This window comes from Copadichromis virginalis, unplaced genomic scaffold (genome assembly GCF_057382275.1).
Source record: "Copadichromis virginalis isolate Kocher_CV1m ecotype Utaka unplaced genomic scaffold, C_Virginalis_male_GT1.1 unmapped_scaffold_1, whole genome shotgun sequence".
NCBI classification, from domain to species: Eukaryota; Metazoa; Chordata; class Actinopteri; order Cichliformes; family Cichlidae; genus Copadichromis; species Copadichromis virginalis.
In genome coordinates, this window is record NW_028188589.1 from 955,966 (window position 1) to 973,658 (window position 17,693).

At 42.6% G+C, this 17,693-nt stretch overlaps 1 protein-coding gene across 1 annotated transcript; it reads left to right on the top strand.

Annotated features, from left to right (window-relative positions):
• Positions 1–15,884: 15,884 nt before the first annotated feature.
• Positions 15,885–17,241, top strand: LOC146679469 (uncharacterized). The gene has a single exon (XM_085450196.1). It carries the CDS (start codon positions 16,125–16,127, stop codon positions 17,223–17,225), a length of 1,101 nt encoding a protein of 366 aa, XP_085306322.1. The 5' UTR covers positions 15,885–16,124; the 3' UTR covers positions 17,226–17,241.
• The last annotated feature ends 452 nt before the right edge of the window (positions 17,242–17,693 follow it).

The window sequence follows — 17,693 nt, forward strand, 5'->3', positions numbered from 1 at the left end:
GTGCTTTGTGTAACAGGAGAATATGACAGTATAAATCAAGTCTTCATGTCACTGAAAGCCTCCACAGTCTGCTATGGAGGTGCATCAGTTTGGATTTACAAGAAGAACATTTCTTAAACCTGCCACAAGATGGCGCTCCAACAGAAGGGATGTCCACAGTGTAACACAGACACACACATACTGTGTGAATGTGTGAGTGAATGGGCTTTCAACACAAGGCTTCTGCTGCTACCTTTAATGACATAATTAGCTAACAAGAACAAACTGTTAATTACCACCAAAGAACGGCTCCAGATTTTAGCTGCTGACCATTTTGTGAAACGTTGATTACATCAGCTTATTGTTGATTTTTCAACCTTAATATCAGCTGCTTTAAAGGAGCCTGGTTCTCTGGCAGTAACACTTTTCTTCACTAGATGCAGTGCAGGCACAGTCTGTGTTTCTAAACTACACACTAATGTTCATTGTTGTGCAGCTAAATCCTCCCTCTGGATGGGAAGAATCCCTGTCAGGCTTCAAACACCTGGCTTGGTGTTCTGGAGCTAATGTGTCACCTGTGAGGACTCTGAGATGAACACACAGCAGACACTTCAGTTCTCCGTCTGTGTGTCCTCAGTTTCCCAGCATGCCTTGGCTGTGGTGGTGGAGGTGAATGAGGGGGAACATGCTGCTCTGTCAGCACTCAGGTTTCATACCTGGTGATCTCAGAGGACAAAGCGGCGTTACAGCAGCGCACGTTGATGAGACCTGATGCTCTGAACAGTTCAGACTTCAGCCTCACTCTGAGAAAACAAACGACTGACTGTCAGCAGCAACTACACCTGCTCCATCAGTGACGGAGAGAAGAACTGAGACTGAGAGACATACAGCTGCAGGTCAAAGGTCAGAAACGCCCGCTCTTTGTACGGGTCAGGAGTTAGTACTGCAGAGGTCAGAGGTCAGCTTGCTGACAAACCATTTGAAACAGTTTGGAGCTAAAAGCACAACAGCAGAGGAAAGAAGAGACACTGCAGAGATGATGCAAAATATTGTGTTTTGTTCTCAGCTGTCAAAAAGTGTAACACACGTGTTCCAGCACAGCCTTTGTGTACTTTCACTTCTCCATACTGTCCATTGGAAATCCTGTTTGTTACTTTTTGATTTCAGTCCATGTGTCCAAAGCAAACTTCTGTCCCACACTTTCTCTGCTGACTCTTCACCGATGCTCAGATGATCTCAGATGATTTCACCAGAACTCATCAAAATTCGGGCTCCACAGAAACCCAGACGTCACTAAACAAGCGTAACAAGCAAAGTGAAAACTGGTCGTTCAGCTTTATTGACCAAAGATAAGCTCACATGTCACCTCATGACACAGACACTTATTTCCACAGCATGCACGAGGACTGACAATAAGTGTCTATAAAGCCACTTCTATCTGCCACACCTGTGCTTCTGTCATGGTTGCTCTCCTCTCACTCTGTCATTTATCCACAGTCTGCCTCCCTCTGCTCCGTCAGCTGACGTCCTCTCTACACCACCTGCTGTGTTTTATCCTGCAAAAACACATTTAAGAAGCGTTGCACCGAGTAACGGGAGGAACTGCTATAAAATCCATTTAAAGGAGGTGGTGCTGAGTGCTGTGACTGGGGTCCCACCACTGACATCACGGGTGGAGGACATGTTGGAAAACTGCTACAAAGTGCTGTGCAGCCAGCAGAGCTTACAGTCTGTCCTGTGTGTCATACAGGCTCTCACACTTAGTGTTTCTGTGACACATTGAAGAGAAGTTTGTGTTGTTCACAGTTGTGCTTGTACTGAGTGACAGCTGACATGACCTAACAGGAATAATGTGTCTGTGCTGAATGAGAAGTAACACACAATGAAGTCTTGATGCATCTCAATCATCCAGGAAAGTGAGTCTGTTGCTTCTGTTCATCTGGACGCAGCGTTTTGTGGGAGAAACGTGTCGTCATCATCAGGTGACGTCTTCAGTCTCAGCTGCAGGTTTCAGTCTTACAAACAGGACATTTGCATAAAGACTGAAAGCAGCTGCAGGAACGATGGGCTGGGAGCTCCGTTCCTTCATCTTAATTATGCAGATTCTCAGGACCATTGATCAACAACCACTGATCCATGTCCATGAGTCCCATTCACAGAGATGTGGGAATGGCTGCAGTCACAGCATGTAAGATGGAAATAAATGAGAAGTATTTAGCTGAAGTGGATTTGATTTATGTTACTTCTTTTTTAACTTGTAGTTCTACATTGGAAGATTATTGTGATATTGAAATATAAAAATACATTTATATTCTATTATTTTCTCAAAATAAGCGTCACACTCGTGGAAGCCGGTGTAGCCGCCGAAACGCCTGCATTTATGGAGACTTTCAGCCCCAGGTAGGCCAGTTATGGATCTTGGATCCACATTATGTCAGCAGCTGTTCTCCACCGTGAACTGTGTTCAAACAAACACGCTCACGCCTCACAGACGACAGCTTACAGTCCTGTAGAGATAAAGTGACTTCGTACAGCCCCGTCTTCAGTCTTGTGGAGATGATCTCGACGCTTTGGTGGATGTTACTAGCTCCTGTGCAGTATTTTGTAAAGACATGATTATACCCCGTAAGCACGTTAAAATTTACGCTAACAATAAGCCATGGGTCACTAAAAGTGTCAAATCCTGTTTAAGGAAAAAGAGACAGGCCTTTAAAGAGGGGCTGTTACCGATTTTCAGACAGCTACCAAGGAAATGAAAATCGAGATCTTGAAAGCAAAACAGACAAAAACCTTCTTGAAAGCAAATTTGCTGCAAAAACTTTTGGGTCTGCCTGGACTTGTATGAAAACCATAGCAGGGTTTCAAAATCCCCAGAGCAGCAGTCAGGTCATTTTAGATGTTTTAATTCAGACAGAGATTTTCAAATGCTTTAAACATGTTTTATGCTCGTTTTAGTTCTTCTGATTTCAGCGAGGATATTTGGGAAGTGAAACAGAAACTGAGAGATACTCAGCACTTTATCATTGAACTCAGCGATGTTAAAAAGGCCTTTCATACAGTCAATGTGAACAAGAGCCAGGTCCTGATAATATTAGTGGCCGCCTAATTAAATCTTGTGCTGATGAACTCAGGCCTATATTTCAGGTTATTTTTAACAAATCCTTGCAAACACAACATGTGCCCTCTCTTTGCAAAGAAGCAGTCGTGGTTCCTGTCCCTAAATCTAAACGACTTCAGGCCTGTTGCCTCACTTCAGTTGTCATGAAAGTCTTTGAAAAAGTCATCAGAAATGTGATTATGAAGAGACTGAAGGTCAGCTGGATCCAATGCAGTTTGCATACAGGCCCAACAGAGGAGTGGAGGACGCACTTTTGACTTTACTAAATCTGATTCTTAAACATGTAGAGAGTAAAGGGACTTTTGCAAGACTTCTTTTCATTGATTTTTCTTCGGCTTTTAATACAACACGGCCCCATATTTTAATTAAAAGACTTTTAGAACAGTTTGAAATCAGGAAAAACCTGGTGGGCTGGATTTTAGATTTTCTAACTGACAGGTCACAAAGAGTGAGAATAAATGGGGTTCTGTCTGACCCAGTGTTCTCCTCCACAGGTTCTCCTCAAGGCTGCGTCCTATCGCCCTTATTATTCACTCTCTATACAAACATGTGTCAGGGCAGACATGAAAACAGGGTCATTATTAAATATGCAGATGACTCTGTTATTGTCAGCTTACTGAAAGAGGGTGAAACTAACCACGGTCCAGTCATTGATGACTTTGTTCAGTGGTGGGAGGAGTCTTATCTCCAGCTGAACATATCTAAAACAAAAGACATGGTTGTTGATTTTAGGAAACAACAAAATGGGCACGGAGTCACTTTAATTAAAGGTCAGAAAATAGAGCAAGTACAATCATATAAATATCTTGGGACCATAATCAATGAAAAACTGAACTTTGATCAAAATTGCAAATCAGTTTGTAAAAAGGGTCACCAGCACCTTTATTGCCTTAGGAAACTTGTTCATTTCCACATTGACCAAAAAATGTTAACTTTGTTTTCTCGTTCTTTTATTGAGTCTGTTTTATCCTTTTGTTTGGTGGCATGGTTCGGTCAGACCTCTGTCACAGAGAAAAACTCTCTGAATCAGATAGTGAGATGGTCCAGTCGTCTGATAGCTGAGCCACAGTCTTGTTTAGCCTCCCTGTACTCTGAGCAGGTACAGAGGATGGCTTTATCAATCCTTAAAAATGGTTCCCATCCTCTAAGGGGTGAATTTCAGCTTCTTCCCTCAGGACGGAGGTTTCTATTTCCGAGATGCAGGACAAAGCGTTATAAAAACAGCTTTGTCCCCGTTGCTGTCACTGAATTAAATAAGAACTGTTTTTGATTCGAAATATTAAAGTATGTGTCACAGTGAGCTTTATATATTTACTAGGTATGTGTGTTTTTAAAGGGATGTCAAATGCTGTCATTTTTCTGTAAAGCAAATTTACCTTGCCTTTGGGTATAAATAAAGTTACCTTACCTGCAGACGCTGTGCGCAGAGGTTCAGGAGCAGAAGTCCCGTTGTAAACATATCACGGCAGACCCGACGATGTTTGCATGAACGCGCTTTTTTTAAAAGTCAGGTCAAGGCTCCAAAAGCCCAAAGACGATATAACAGTTTGTGTTTGCTACATGGATCATTGTAGTTCAGCTTTCCTTTGTTATATTTCTTTAAGAGCTCAAAATGTGTTCATTACATAAATCAAATGTAATTTTTTCTGTAGCACTTCATGGATTTCATAAGCAACACACTGTAGTTGTTCACACAAAGCATAAAGGTAAAAACAATATACACAGTGTTATCTTCATTTTAGATGTCACAAAGTATTTGCGGCTCCCAGTGTTTTCCCGAACCCTGACCCTTTGCGTGGAAACCGGGTCCAAAAGGCTCTTTGGGTGTTAAAGGTTTCTGACCCCTGCACTAGGCCCAACTGACACATATATTTGATTCCAAATACAAAAAATAATGTGTAACCTGCTGGAAGAATGTAGGAGGTTGAGACAGGATCTCAACACTTGGTGTCTGCAACAAAAGACAACAATATGTGGGCCGATCGTGGCTCAAGAGTTGGCAGCTCGTCTTGTAATCGGAAGGTTGCCGGTTCGAGCCCCGGCTCGGACAGTCTCGGTCGTTGTGTCCTTGGGCGAGACACTTCACCCGTTGCCTACTGGTGGTGGTCAGAGGGCCCGGTGGCGCCAGTGTCCGGCAGCCTCGCCTCTGTCGGTGCGCCCCAGGGTGGCTGTGGCTACAAGCTTGCCATCACCAGTGTGTGAATGGGTGGATGACTGGATGTGTAAAGCACTTTGGGGTCCTTAGGGACGAGTAAAGCGCTCTACAAATACAGGCCATGTAATGGCAGAAACGTTCTCTAGTGTAAATCCTGACTAGTTCATTAACTACAGATCAGTTTCAGTGAACATTATTCACAGAGGGATCTGAGTTCCTTATACCAGACTCTACAGAAACTGTAACACTGTGCAGCTCTGCGACTCAACAATATGACAACAATGTAACACACACTAGAATCATCAAATAAAGCCCCACTAACCACTAGAACTAGAACTAACTAACCAGCACTGGACACTTGCATATTAGAGATTTCTACCACCATAGGAGGCGAGATATCATCCTTGAACCAGAGCATCCAGCCCTCAATTTCGGACATAAAAAGCGACGTGGCCAGGCATGATAACACTTTGACTGAACTGCAGGACTGTGCCTCGAACCACTCTGACACCATCGCCACTCTCCAGGCCACTGTGGAGCGTTTGTCTACGGAGGTAAAGAAGTTAGATGAGAGATGTGGAGCTCTTGAGGCACTCCAGGAGGAATAATTTAAGAACTGCAGGAATACCAGAAGGCACAGAGGGACCCAAGATGACTGAGTTGGTTCACACCTGTTGGCGGAGGCGCTATCTCTCGAGGAGAAGCCACTCATCGATCGAGCACATAGAGTGAATCGCCAGCGTCCCAAACAAAGTCATCTTCCTCGGCCCATCATCTTGAGATTGCACTACTACCACATTGGTGAGGAGATTCTGCTGAAAGCTGCAGAGAACAAGAACCTGATGTATAAGGGTTTTTAAAATAAACATCCTCCCAGATTTCCCTCCCTCTGTTGGAAACGCAGAGCCGCATTTGCAAATATGAGAGGAAGACTACGTGGGATGACCGGCGTCAGGTACAGACTGCTATACCCTGCAAAGCTGTTAGTGACCCATGGTGATGTGAGGAAAAGCTTTACCGATCCCAAAGAGACCGTAGACTACGCGGAGAAGCACCTCTCCCACCCACCTTCAAATGTATTAAAAGCAAGGATATATCTATATGTGTAACGCTGACACAGCACTGTGTTTCTTCTTTTCCCTTTATATTCCATGTAAAGGTGAATATGGAGCGTTTATGGAGCTCGTTTATTGACCAGCTGTCAGTTAGAAGGTAAGAGTTACTAGGTTAACAGAGGTTAGCAGTAACAGTACGGGGAAGTATATTGTGTTGTTCTTTTGTTGGTTTTTATTTTATCCTACTTTACTTTGTTATTTTGATTTTACCTGTTGTGAGTGCTTCCCGTAATTCTCCTTTTTCTTGCGCCGCTGCGGCCAGAGTTCACAACATTACATATTTTTGTATCTATAAACAGGAAGCTGACACTCTCCAGACTTTATCAAAGGTGTGAGCGTCACAGCAGAGGCCTTTGTGTCAACGTAGCTGAAGACAAAACACAGAAACACATGAAGGAGATTTTCCTGGCCTGGATTTTATACAAATATTCTGCAGTACATCAAAAATGAAAGAAAACCATTAGTCAACATATGAACATCACCTCTGAAGTTACAGAGCTTTGATTGGAGACACAGCTGAGCGTTTTGCATTTTGCATAATTAATTACATAATTAATTATGTAACCATAATTAAATGGTTACATCATCTTTAAAGTCCCCAGAGATCAGGAAAAGGGCCTGAGGGTGCTGTGTTTGGAGTCTGCTGGTTACAGTGTGCAGGACCTCACAGGCTGCTGCAGCGTTAGCAGAGGGCGGGACATACACAGCTATCATAATCACGTGTGTAAACTCTCGTGGTAGATAGTACGGTCTCATGCTAACCGCTAGCAGCTCAATGTCCTTACAGCATAGCGTCTCTTTGATAGAGAAATGCCCAGAGTTACACCATCTATCGTTCACAAACACAGCCAGACCCCCTCCTCCCTTCTTACCACTCTCCGCTGTTCTGTCATAAGAGGCTCAGCAGCTAAAGCAGCACACCTGGGTCTCCCAGCCTATTAAAAGCAGCCCTTTGCTTCACCTGCTTCACTAAACATTATTATTTTAAGCAGAGTGGTGTGATTTATGTAGGCATTGCTGTGTGACAGGATGACTTTTCTTGCACACCCACCAAATGAGGGCGCACATGCTTCCACGCCCACTGGTGACTGCACACATCCTTTCAAGGAAGCATTTCATTCATCCCTAACAAATGGAACAAAACACTGTGCAGCGTGTTCAGGTTTGAACGTGGCCCTGGCCTCTCTCTGCATCCACCTGGCACATGCAACACACATCCACTCCCTGCTGAACTGCTTGTATTTGATGTGTTGAAGTTTTGGTAAAGTTTGAATAAATTCCACTTTATTTATAGGAACATTTCATCTGTGGACTCCTGCTTCCCCTCTCCTTGAGCCAGTTTGTGACGGGAACATGACATAAGAAAAGTAATTTATCCCTTTTTGATTCTGTGTATCTGGCGCTCATCCAGTGAGTTCACACTTGGCAGAAACAGACTGAATTTGTCTGGAGAACTTTGGCTTCAGCCAAGTTAGATAAACACACTGTGTCTCTGTCAAAACAGCAGTGTAGTTGTGGCACCCCTGTGAGGGAATGACCACATGAATATTATTTTGTGTAAAACACTCATGTAACGGGACATTTTTCATTGCTATATGTATTTATTTTCAGTTTCTTTAAGAGGATAGAAAATCCATGTAACAGGGATTCATTTTATGTTAGAAAGCAGTGAGGGCGGAACTTTGGTGCTTGCTCCGGGGTTTCGGGGTGCAGTAAGTGGAGCCCACCTTCCGCTGCTTCCTCAGACACGTTCTGGAGGAAAGCAGAGACGCATCGTGTCTTCCTTACTCTGCTCTTCACCTGCTTTTACAGGTCGGTACACGGTGCTCGCACCGAAAATGTTGTTTATTGTCACCATGGTTACCCAGGTTAATGTGAATGGGAGAGTTAAGGCGGTCCGCCAAAGTTATTTATATGTAAACACGGGAGAAAACCAGAGGAGTGTCCCGCGCGACCGCACCGCGAGCCCGCTCGTTAGGTGGAGCGCTCGTGAAGCAGAGTCAGTGCGCTCCTATGCTCTGTGCAAACGTGTTGTAATGCTCCAATCAAATCAGTTCTGTGAGATGTGAATGTTAATAGTTCTGTTAAAGTGACTGAGTAGATTAGCTAGTGTAACACAAGCACTCTGAGCAACTCTGTGTAGCTAACAGAGGCATTCATGGGTTGATTCAACAAGCTGTGTTTCATGATGCACTAAATAGTGATTTTGCCAGTAAATTACTGGAGGGAACAAATGTAATGTATTTACCAATGCTGTTATTGAATAGAACTGTTTAGCCAGTAAGACACTGCAGAAGACAATGTGATGTGTTTATTGATATGATAAAAGGATGTAGCTGTTATGGAAAGAAGTGTGAACTTGAGAAACTGAACCAGTTAAAAAGAGTATATTTCACTGATGTTGTGAAATAAGTAAATGTAATTGATGTGAATGAGGAACCAGCTGAACAGTATATTGAAAGCTCATGTTTAGTGTTTTATAGCATTTATTTGTGTGAAATAAATCAGACTCAGACACGTTCTGGAGGAAAGCAGAGACGCATCGTGTCTTCCTTACTCTGCTCTTCACCTGCTTTTACAGGTAACATATTTGTCATCGAGGTCTTCATCCTTGGGACCCGTAACATAGTAACTTCTTCATTGTTATACTTCTATAATTTTCCCATTTTGTGAGCTGTGGATGTGGAAAGTGTCTCAGTGACACATCCACATGAAAACGGCGTTACCTTCGTTCATTTGCACGTCAAATGAACGAGCTGTTTGGACTTTAACGTCACAGCTGATGCTTCGATACTCGAACTCAAGAGTTCAGCTTCCACTCAGAGGTACAAGTACACACAGCAAAGATAAACGTGTACACAAGGTTGAACCCACAAGTGCACAGCTCCAACCAGAGATGGGCAGTAATCCGATTACTTTTTTCAAGAAACGAGTAAAGTGAGGGATTACTATTGCAAAAAAGGTAATTAGATTACTGTTACTTTCCCGTAAGCACGCTGCGTTACTGCGTTACTAAAACCGCAGCTGTGTGCAGATGAACAATGGATAATCTATCGAGTGTGGAGAGAGTGTGAGCGTGCAGCGTTTAAAGCGTGGAAGCACTGACCTTACTTTGAGTTTGACTCTGTAAAAAGTGACAAAAACATTAGCATCCGCTGTTCACTGCGTGGGAAGACAACATGCTCACTCACTATGTGTTAATGGGCATGCTTATTTATAACTTTGATAAAATGTCATAAAAATAATTCCATGCCAGCTCACCATTGGTGATCAGGTAGTTTCTGTTCCAGTTCCAGTCCCATAAATCATGAAGCTTGCTGCCAGAAAAGCTTCAAATCTCCTTTGAAAGCTGTTTGTGGTCTTGATTGTGGGAGCTTCAGTTGTCTGACTCCAGCTGCCACACAGTGCTCACTGATATCATTTGCAAAAACCCCAGTGTGACAATATTTATCAGGAAGTGACGACTTTTCTTTGAACATTTGCTAAGGCTAAGCTGTGCTTTCTACCACAGTTGGGAATTTCCTGGTTTACAACAAATTATTGTGTCAACACCGCATAAGATTTCAAACTACAGGAAAATCACTGGAGTTATAAGAGGCAGACAACGACACACACACCACATGCATGCTGTTGCTATTTATTGTGGATTAACCTGTCAAGGGCAAGAACAAAAGAATTCTGCCTCAAATACAGGAAATCATAGCTTTCCTGTATTTCCTCCATTGTTGGCATGCTGGTTAGTGCTGTTGCTCCACAGTAAGAAGGTCCTGGGCTAAATTATCCATGAATGTAAACGGCTGTGTGTTTCTATCTGATAGACTGGTGAGCTGTCCAGGGTGTACCCTGCCTGGTAACCTATCACTTCAGGGTTATTTCCCAGCCCTGCTGCAACCAGGATAGAGATAGGAGGATGGTAGTTGTTGTAGACCCATTCAATTTCAATTGAAGGATTAAAATGTTCCAGGAGCTCAACTTACTCCATCTGAACATGTTTCAATCGTGTTTTATGAACACAACATGCAGCTTTACTGAATATGAAAAGGTTGTGTTGATTTAACTCAGTTGTTTAAGTTTCTGCCAAAGCAAAACCTTTGTGTGCAACCAGTGTCCACTATTGAATCAAGTCAATCCAACATGTTTTTGTCAGTGCAAGAAGGAGTTACGGTGCCTGTATTCCTGCACAATATTGTCCCGGGAGGGAGGAAAACTTTCTGGTGAAGTTTTGGTTGATTTTTGGGTTTTGCTTGACACTAGGTTGATTTTATCAGTGAGGTTTGGATTGTTTTCTTTCTCTAAGAGAGAGAAAGATGGTTTTATGCTTGGACATGTTTGCAATGGGCCCCAGTATTTGTTACTTTATTAGTATTTTATTGGTTGCGTTTGTTTGTGCTTTTGTTACAGTGCACTGAGATAAGAACATCTGAGAGGTGTGATCCACCGGTGGTGATATTTTGGTATTTTGTGAGTTCCCGATTTAACAAATCAGCTCTTTAATCCAGGCCTGAGAGATTGAACTTTAAAGCGCTATAAAATATTCTTACTGGAAACAGTGGCAAAGTGTTTTTCTCCATGATTATAATGGGCTTGGGAGAAATTCACTTATATGTGACATTGATCACATGAGAAGTCCTGAGCCTAAAAGGATTGCAGCGAGTCAATCCAGTCCAAAAACAAGGAGCTGTTTTCCTTTAAAATGATGACGTCATCCTGCTGGTGATGGAGGCTCGAATCCGGTTGTTCAGTCTGACGTCACTAGCCGTGTCTGGGTCTAAACTCCGCTGCAGGTCCACATATCAAACGATCACTATGGCATTACTGAGAGTTGAAAAACTGTCTAAAGTCTTTCATCTTTAATAAAATGATCAGCGTTCTGCTCTACCAGGTGTAACAATTGAGTTTAACATCCAGGCATCCATGAAAACGGAATTTATGACATTTAACGGAGTTAGAAGTTAGCAGGGAGTTAGCTCGCTAGCTTCTATCTAAATACAATATAGCATGTCCTGACTGCGGGGTTTTGGAAACAAATTAAAACGTACAGCTCTGCTATCACTTCCAACATAAATGAAGACAGAAAACTAAACAGCAGTGACGTTTGTAGGGTTACTGAAGTTGGGCTAGCTGGTATATAATGATGTGCTAGGTGACCGCTAGCGACACAGCTATGTTAGCATAATATAAACAAGCTAACTTTTTTTCCACTCGATAAAAGTTACCGTGAGTGTTCTCGGTGGTCAGAAACAAATGTAATCGCATGGCAGGATGCTGTAAAAGGACCAAACTTCAGCCAGGAGAACAACTGAGATAATCCATCCACAATACGAGGTTAGTCATTCATATACTGCTGCATAGGCTGGGCTGTAGTTACATCCTAAGGTTTTAAAGACTGAGCTTAAATAAATGATTAGTGGTAATAAAAGCCGAGGGAGGTCAACAGGGATCACTGACTGTTTTAGGAGCTTTTTGAGATCAAATAGAAGAAAATACATAACATTAAACATGTTAACAACACAAAAGCCATATTAAACGCAGACTACTTTAGACCCGGAAGTAGGATTCGTCGCGTCATCACTGAACAACCGGATAGGCTGCGCGTGAGACTCCATTATCAGCAATATCTGGTATGAATGTGTGTGGATGTATGCATGTGACTGGACTGTGACGGACTGACGACTAAAAGTTTAACTGACTTGATACTGAGACAAAAATGGTGCCGACTTTAGGATTAGTGAATGTCCACAACAATTCACCCAGCCTGTAGAAGAAGGGTGGAGGTTTTGTCTTGCTTTGTTTGTGCAGGAGCAGAAGGATGACAGAGACTAAAGGGGGAGGCTGTAGCTTCACATGAGTGTGAGCTGCAGACTGAACCCTTTGGTTGCTAATGTTGAGTCACTGATGTTTGCATTAAGAAAATTGTGTTTTATTAGCTGTGTTTTAATTAAGGTATCACATTATATTGTTGGGAATGTTAAATGCTAAAGTGAAGAAAAGCTTTGATTTCACTCATGACTGAACATGTTATTATTAACCATAGCAGGCCACTGTAAAGAGTCAATTAACTGTTATAGAGGAAAAAAGGCCAAAAACTCTGTTAATACCTATGAATAACAGGCAATGATAGACTTGTCACATTCAAAATAGAGATATGTAATAACAAACACGGGTCCGTGTCATTTAGGTTCTCCATTGAAATAGTCAATCATTTAGAAAAGTAGAATATATATATATATATATATATATATATATGTCTCAATGCTGTTTCTCAATAATATTAAAAACCTAAAAACTATTGTTGTGGAAGATAGAAGTCACTGTGACAGCCCTCTGACTGTGGAGGACGTTTGTAATCCTATTTCTGCACTTAAGGCCAACAAATCTCCCGGCACAGATGGTTTAACTGCAGAGTTTTATGAATCATTTTCTAATCTCCTGGCTCCGTTCTTACTGCAGCTTTTCATAGGAAGTGTAGAGAATAACATCCTCCCTCCTACTCTTGCTCAGGGTCTCATAACACTTATTCCAAAGCCAAACAAAGACTTACTTCTTATTGATAATTGGAGACCCATCTGTCTGCTCAATGATGACTAGGGATGGGTACCGGTGTCATGGCACCGGTTCTGACATAAACGGTAGTAACCAGACCGAAAAGCAGCGCACATTTCGGTGCTTTATTTCGGTGCTTTTTTTCCTGAGCCTTGATACACTTCTAGCCAATCATTTTACGTTTCCGAGGATAGTAGGCGGGGCCAGGTACGTACGTTCTGTTAGAGCAGAGCTACCGATTAGAAATGCCCAAGACGAAGCGGTCAAAAGTCTGGCTGTACTTCACAGCAAAATATGCAAACTCAGCAGCCTGCAACAAGTGCTTTAAGCTGATACTGTGATACTGTCAAAGGAGGTAACACCTCAAATCCGATGAAACACCTGGCGACGCATAGCGGGTTTTTTAAAGCCGAGAAATGCACCGTATTTGATGGCAGCAGCAGCCGTTCTTCTCTGTTGTTCGCGTGTAATTTACGTTGAGTAGGCTAACCACGTTATTACATTAATGCATGTAAGGTGAACTAGCAAACATCATCATAGCTACATGCGGCTGTCTTCTTGTTTGATGGCAGATACTCCCTTCACCCTGGCCAAAAAGGCTAAAATGACCAAAGAAAAAGAGGGAAACAGTTAAACATGAGAGGTTTTTGGATAAAGTTTGTATTTTTTCCATTGGTTAAGCACTGCTTCCAGCTAAGAGTGATACCATATATGCCCCATAGCGGCAGAAAAGGCTAACATTGTTATCTTTTTACACAAAACCAGCTGAACATGAGAGGTTTTTGGACCAATTTTGTGTTCTCCATTCTTTAAGCACCGGTTTGAGCACCGTTTGAGCACCGGCACCGTTTCAAAAGTACCGATTTGGCACCGGTATCGGATAAAACCTAAACGATACCCATCCCTAATGATGACTATGAGATTATGGCTTTAGTACTTGCTAACAGAATGAAAGAGTTCTTGGACACAATTATCGATGAGACACAATCAGGCTTTATGAGAAACAGACACCTTTCTAAGAACATGAGACTGGTTTTAGATCTACTTGATTACTCTGATTTGGTATCTGACTATAGCTTCATTCTCTTCCTGGATTTTTAAAAGGCTTTTGATACAATTGAACATCAATTTATTTTCCAGTCTTTGGAAAAATTTGGCATTTTTCTGTAAAGCTATCAAAACCTTGTACACGAATGGCAATAGCTCAATTAAAACGATTAAGACTCCACCCCGAGATTTGACCTGTTATACAAGGAATCAGCACAGCTGATAAGGAGCTCATCATCAGCCAGCTAGCTGATGACACCACACTCTTCTTGAAGAATGCAAATCAAATCCGTCCAGCCCTTAGTGTTATTAGTGATTTCTCTGAGGCATCTGCTTTATGTCGAAATCTAAAAAAATGTGAATTACTAGCAATTAAAGGCTGCACTGCAAATGCTCTCTGTAACATTTCTGTTAAACAAGAAGTCACATGCCCAGGACTGTTAACATCCAAAGACCAAAAGTCAAGATGCTTGTCAAACTTGTCAAACACTGTTGGGGAATTCTCAATGGTGCTTGGTGCCATACCCTCAGGGACTTTAATGTTATATAAAAACACTGACAGCTCAATATCTGCCTCAGTCACTCTCCCTGATCCAGCTGAGTCAGCAGTGGGAAAAATCTGCTTTTCACAGGAACTTGGTAACAGCAATAAGAGAATACGTAGTTTATTCCAAGAAGATATCATGTCTCTCCCATATATAGAATATCTTACTGGAACCGACATGTTCCAGATATCACCTGGAAGACAGTCTGGATGATCCCATAAATATCTAATTGTGAACAAGGTGAAGGAAATCTCATATAAAATTCTTCATAAATGTTACCCAGCCAGTCACTATATGGTAACATTTAAAAGAGACATAAATACTAATTGAACTTTCTGTGGGGATCATCCAGAAACTGTGGCACATCTCTTTTGGTTCCTCTACACAGAGATTCTGGAAGAATTTAGCAGTTTTGTTATTGTCCATATTTTAAGGGAGTTTTCTTTACGATGGGAAAATGTTTTATTCTTTTTCTTTAAGTTCCCCAGGAAGAATGATAAATGTTTTTTTATAAAAAAATTAATACTTTTAGCTATTTTATATCCATAAATGTAAGTTTATTAATAAAACACCATATTTCTGCCTTTTTATAAGGATATAAATTATAAATACAATCAATTTCAGACTCAACCAACAAAAAGCCTCTCAGAACAATATTTATATTGTAACAGTTGCTATTGTAATGCAGTGTATCACCACATGGCGGCGCCTCCTGTCTCACGACTGGTGTCACCCCCTTTTTGTTCTTCTTCGCACTCCTCCTGTAATGGATGCTCCCGTGTGTACGCGAACTAGTGTGCTCTTTAGTAATGTGTGGTAGAGGTAGCACTTTTATTTTTGATATTGTAAATAAATGAGTACTTTTTGGAAAGTCAGAAGCTGTTTCTCATTCGCTATCCACCTGCACACCTCTGCGGCTGGCTTCATCTCCACTGCACGTTACAACTGGTGCCCGAACTTTTTCCCCTTGGACTTCAGACAATTTTTGCATCCCGCCGAGGATTCTTCTCTTCTAGCACGTGAACTGTCTCGGAAATCCCCCCAGTTTTGCGGACGCTCGGACGTTTTCTCCAGCCATGGCCGCAGCCTCAGCTCAGGTGGGACCCGACTAATTTCTGGATACCGTGGTGTGCCGCTGCTCCGCTTGGGAGAAAGAAAAAGAGAGAAGCTGACTCCGCGACGCGAATGGACTCCGTGGATTTTTTATTATTTGTTGGTTTCGTCTTCTAAGGATTAATTCTTCTGTGGAGAGCCTGGACATGAACATTTCTGCTGGCTTTTCATTCCCCTTTCCCTCTGCTGAGACTGACTGTAGCACATGTAAGTGATAGCTTGGCCGACTACAACCGTTGGTGCTGGTCTTCGGCTCAGTATAACGAAACGACTTAAAACTAATCTTGCATTGAGCTCTAGTGTTGCAGATATGCTATTGTAATAACATGGTTCTGATCACTCCAGTCTAATTTCAGTTGTTGGGCGAAATTTTATATGTGGTTTTTCTAAATTTAATCTTGAACGCATTTTTGCAGTTTTGTCTTTCTAGTCTGACCTAAGTGACTCTTTTACTGCTATATCAATAACTGCGCTGTGCCTTGGAGCGGCTTAATTTTTTTGAAATCGCAATGGCACACTGCCCAGACGACTCTGACTCAGACATGGAACTTACCTCGTTACCTATGTGCCAGATAGTTGAAAATGTGACTCCTAGCCTTAGCCAACAAGTGGTGGAGTTAAGAACTGAGGTGAATAAGCTTAGTGATTGTTTACGTGACTCACTGAACATACAGCAGAGTTTACTAAGGCAGTGGGACCAACTCACAACGGGGAACTCTCCCCCTCCTGCAGTCCCACAGTCTCCTGTTTTCCCAATGGCCACATCGACACCTCATGTTCATGTGATGGACAAAACTGAACCCACCAACAGTACCAATCCGTTCCTGCCCAGCAACCCATTTCAACCTACAAATCCTTTCCTCCCATCTCACTCACTTAAACTCAGCAGCACTTCCAGAGTGATTGCGGCAGCTTTACATCACGCAAAACTGGAGCCTCCTGTGTATGCTGGGGACGGAAAAGTGCAACCTGAGGACTGGTTAAATGCAGTTGGCACATACAAAGCCTCATTGAACCTAACTGATGGGCAATTGCTAAACGAACTGCCACACTTTCTTGCAAAAGAGCCCGGGAAATGGTTCAAGGCACTGAGCTCCCACATCACATCATGGGCTCAATTCTGTCAACTGTTTAAGACAGTTTTTCTGCCCTCCGACAACGAAGAATGCATCCTGAGAGGAATTTTGGATCGTGTTCAGGCTCAGGACGAGCCACTCCCAACCTTTGTCGCCCACATGTTGAGTGAGTTTGACAAACTGAAGAGCCCCCCACCTGAAAAAGACAGAATTGACCTAATTAGTAAACATGCTCTCGAAAAATACAGAGTTGCCCTGTATGGCGCTAATGTCACTTCTGTAATGGACCTGCTGCTACGTGCTCATGAGCTTCACTCAGTGCTTGGACCACAAAGACCACAGCCTGCTTTATGTAGCAAAGACAACTATAAGCCTGAACCTTACTGCTTCAAATGCTCTCAGCCAGGGTTCACTACACGCACCTGCCCAAACTGTAACACCCACAACGAGCCTCGAACACCACTAGGCATGGCCCAGTCCAGCCATTGCCAGCACCTGGCCCCTCTGACCCTGGCCATGAAAAGGTGGAATTAAGCAGCACCACATCCCAGCCACAATACAGGCAGTCGGGAAACTACAGGGGGGGGGGGGAGGACATTTCACAGAGGCCAACCTTCCCCCAATTACTAACGGAGCCTCACACGCCCGATTCACTACAGGGTGGACACAGTCTTGGACACTTGGAAGACAATTTTTCACAAGTCCACTGGAATACCCCACTAAGAACGAAAGTGAACTTCAATGCTTCATCTGTGGATGCTACCCTCTCGGCTGTACGAACAGATCTCATTCAAGTAAATGACTCTTACCCTAGAAACACAAGTGAGTGGAATGGTCCTGCAGTTAACCTCGCCAATAATGCTCCCTGTATCCCTGTTGGTGTTATTTGGCTCAATATTCATGAACAAGAACTTTTACCAGCGTTTTGCCATAATACCAGATTTGTCCTCTCCTTTCATTCTGGGAATGGATTTTATGGCAAGAGCTTCTGTTTCTATTCAC

Excerpts from the sequence above, each read along its gene's own strand:
- LOC146679469 (XM_085450196.1), top strand. The coding sequence starts at position 16,125 with ATGGCACACTGCCCAGACGACTCTGACTCAGACATGGAACTTACCTCG.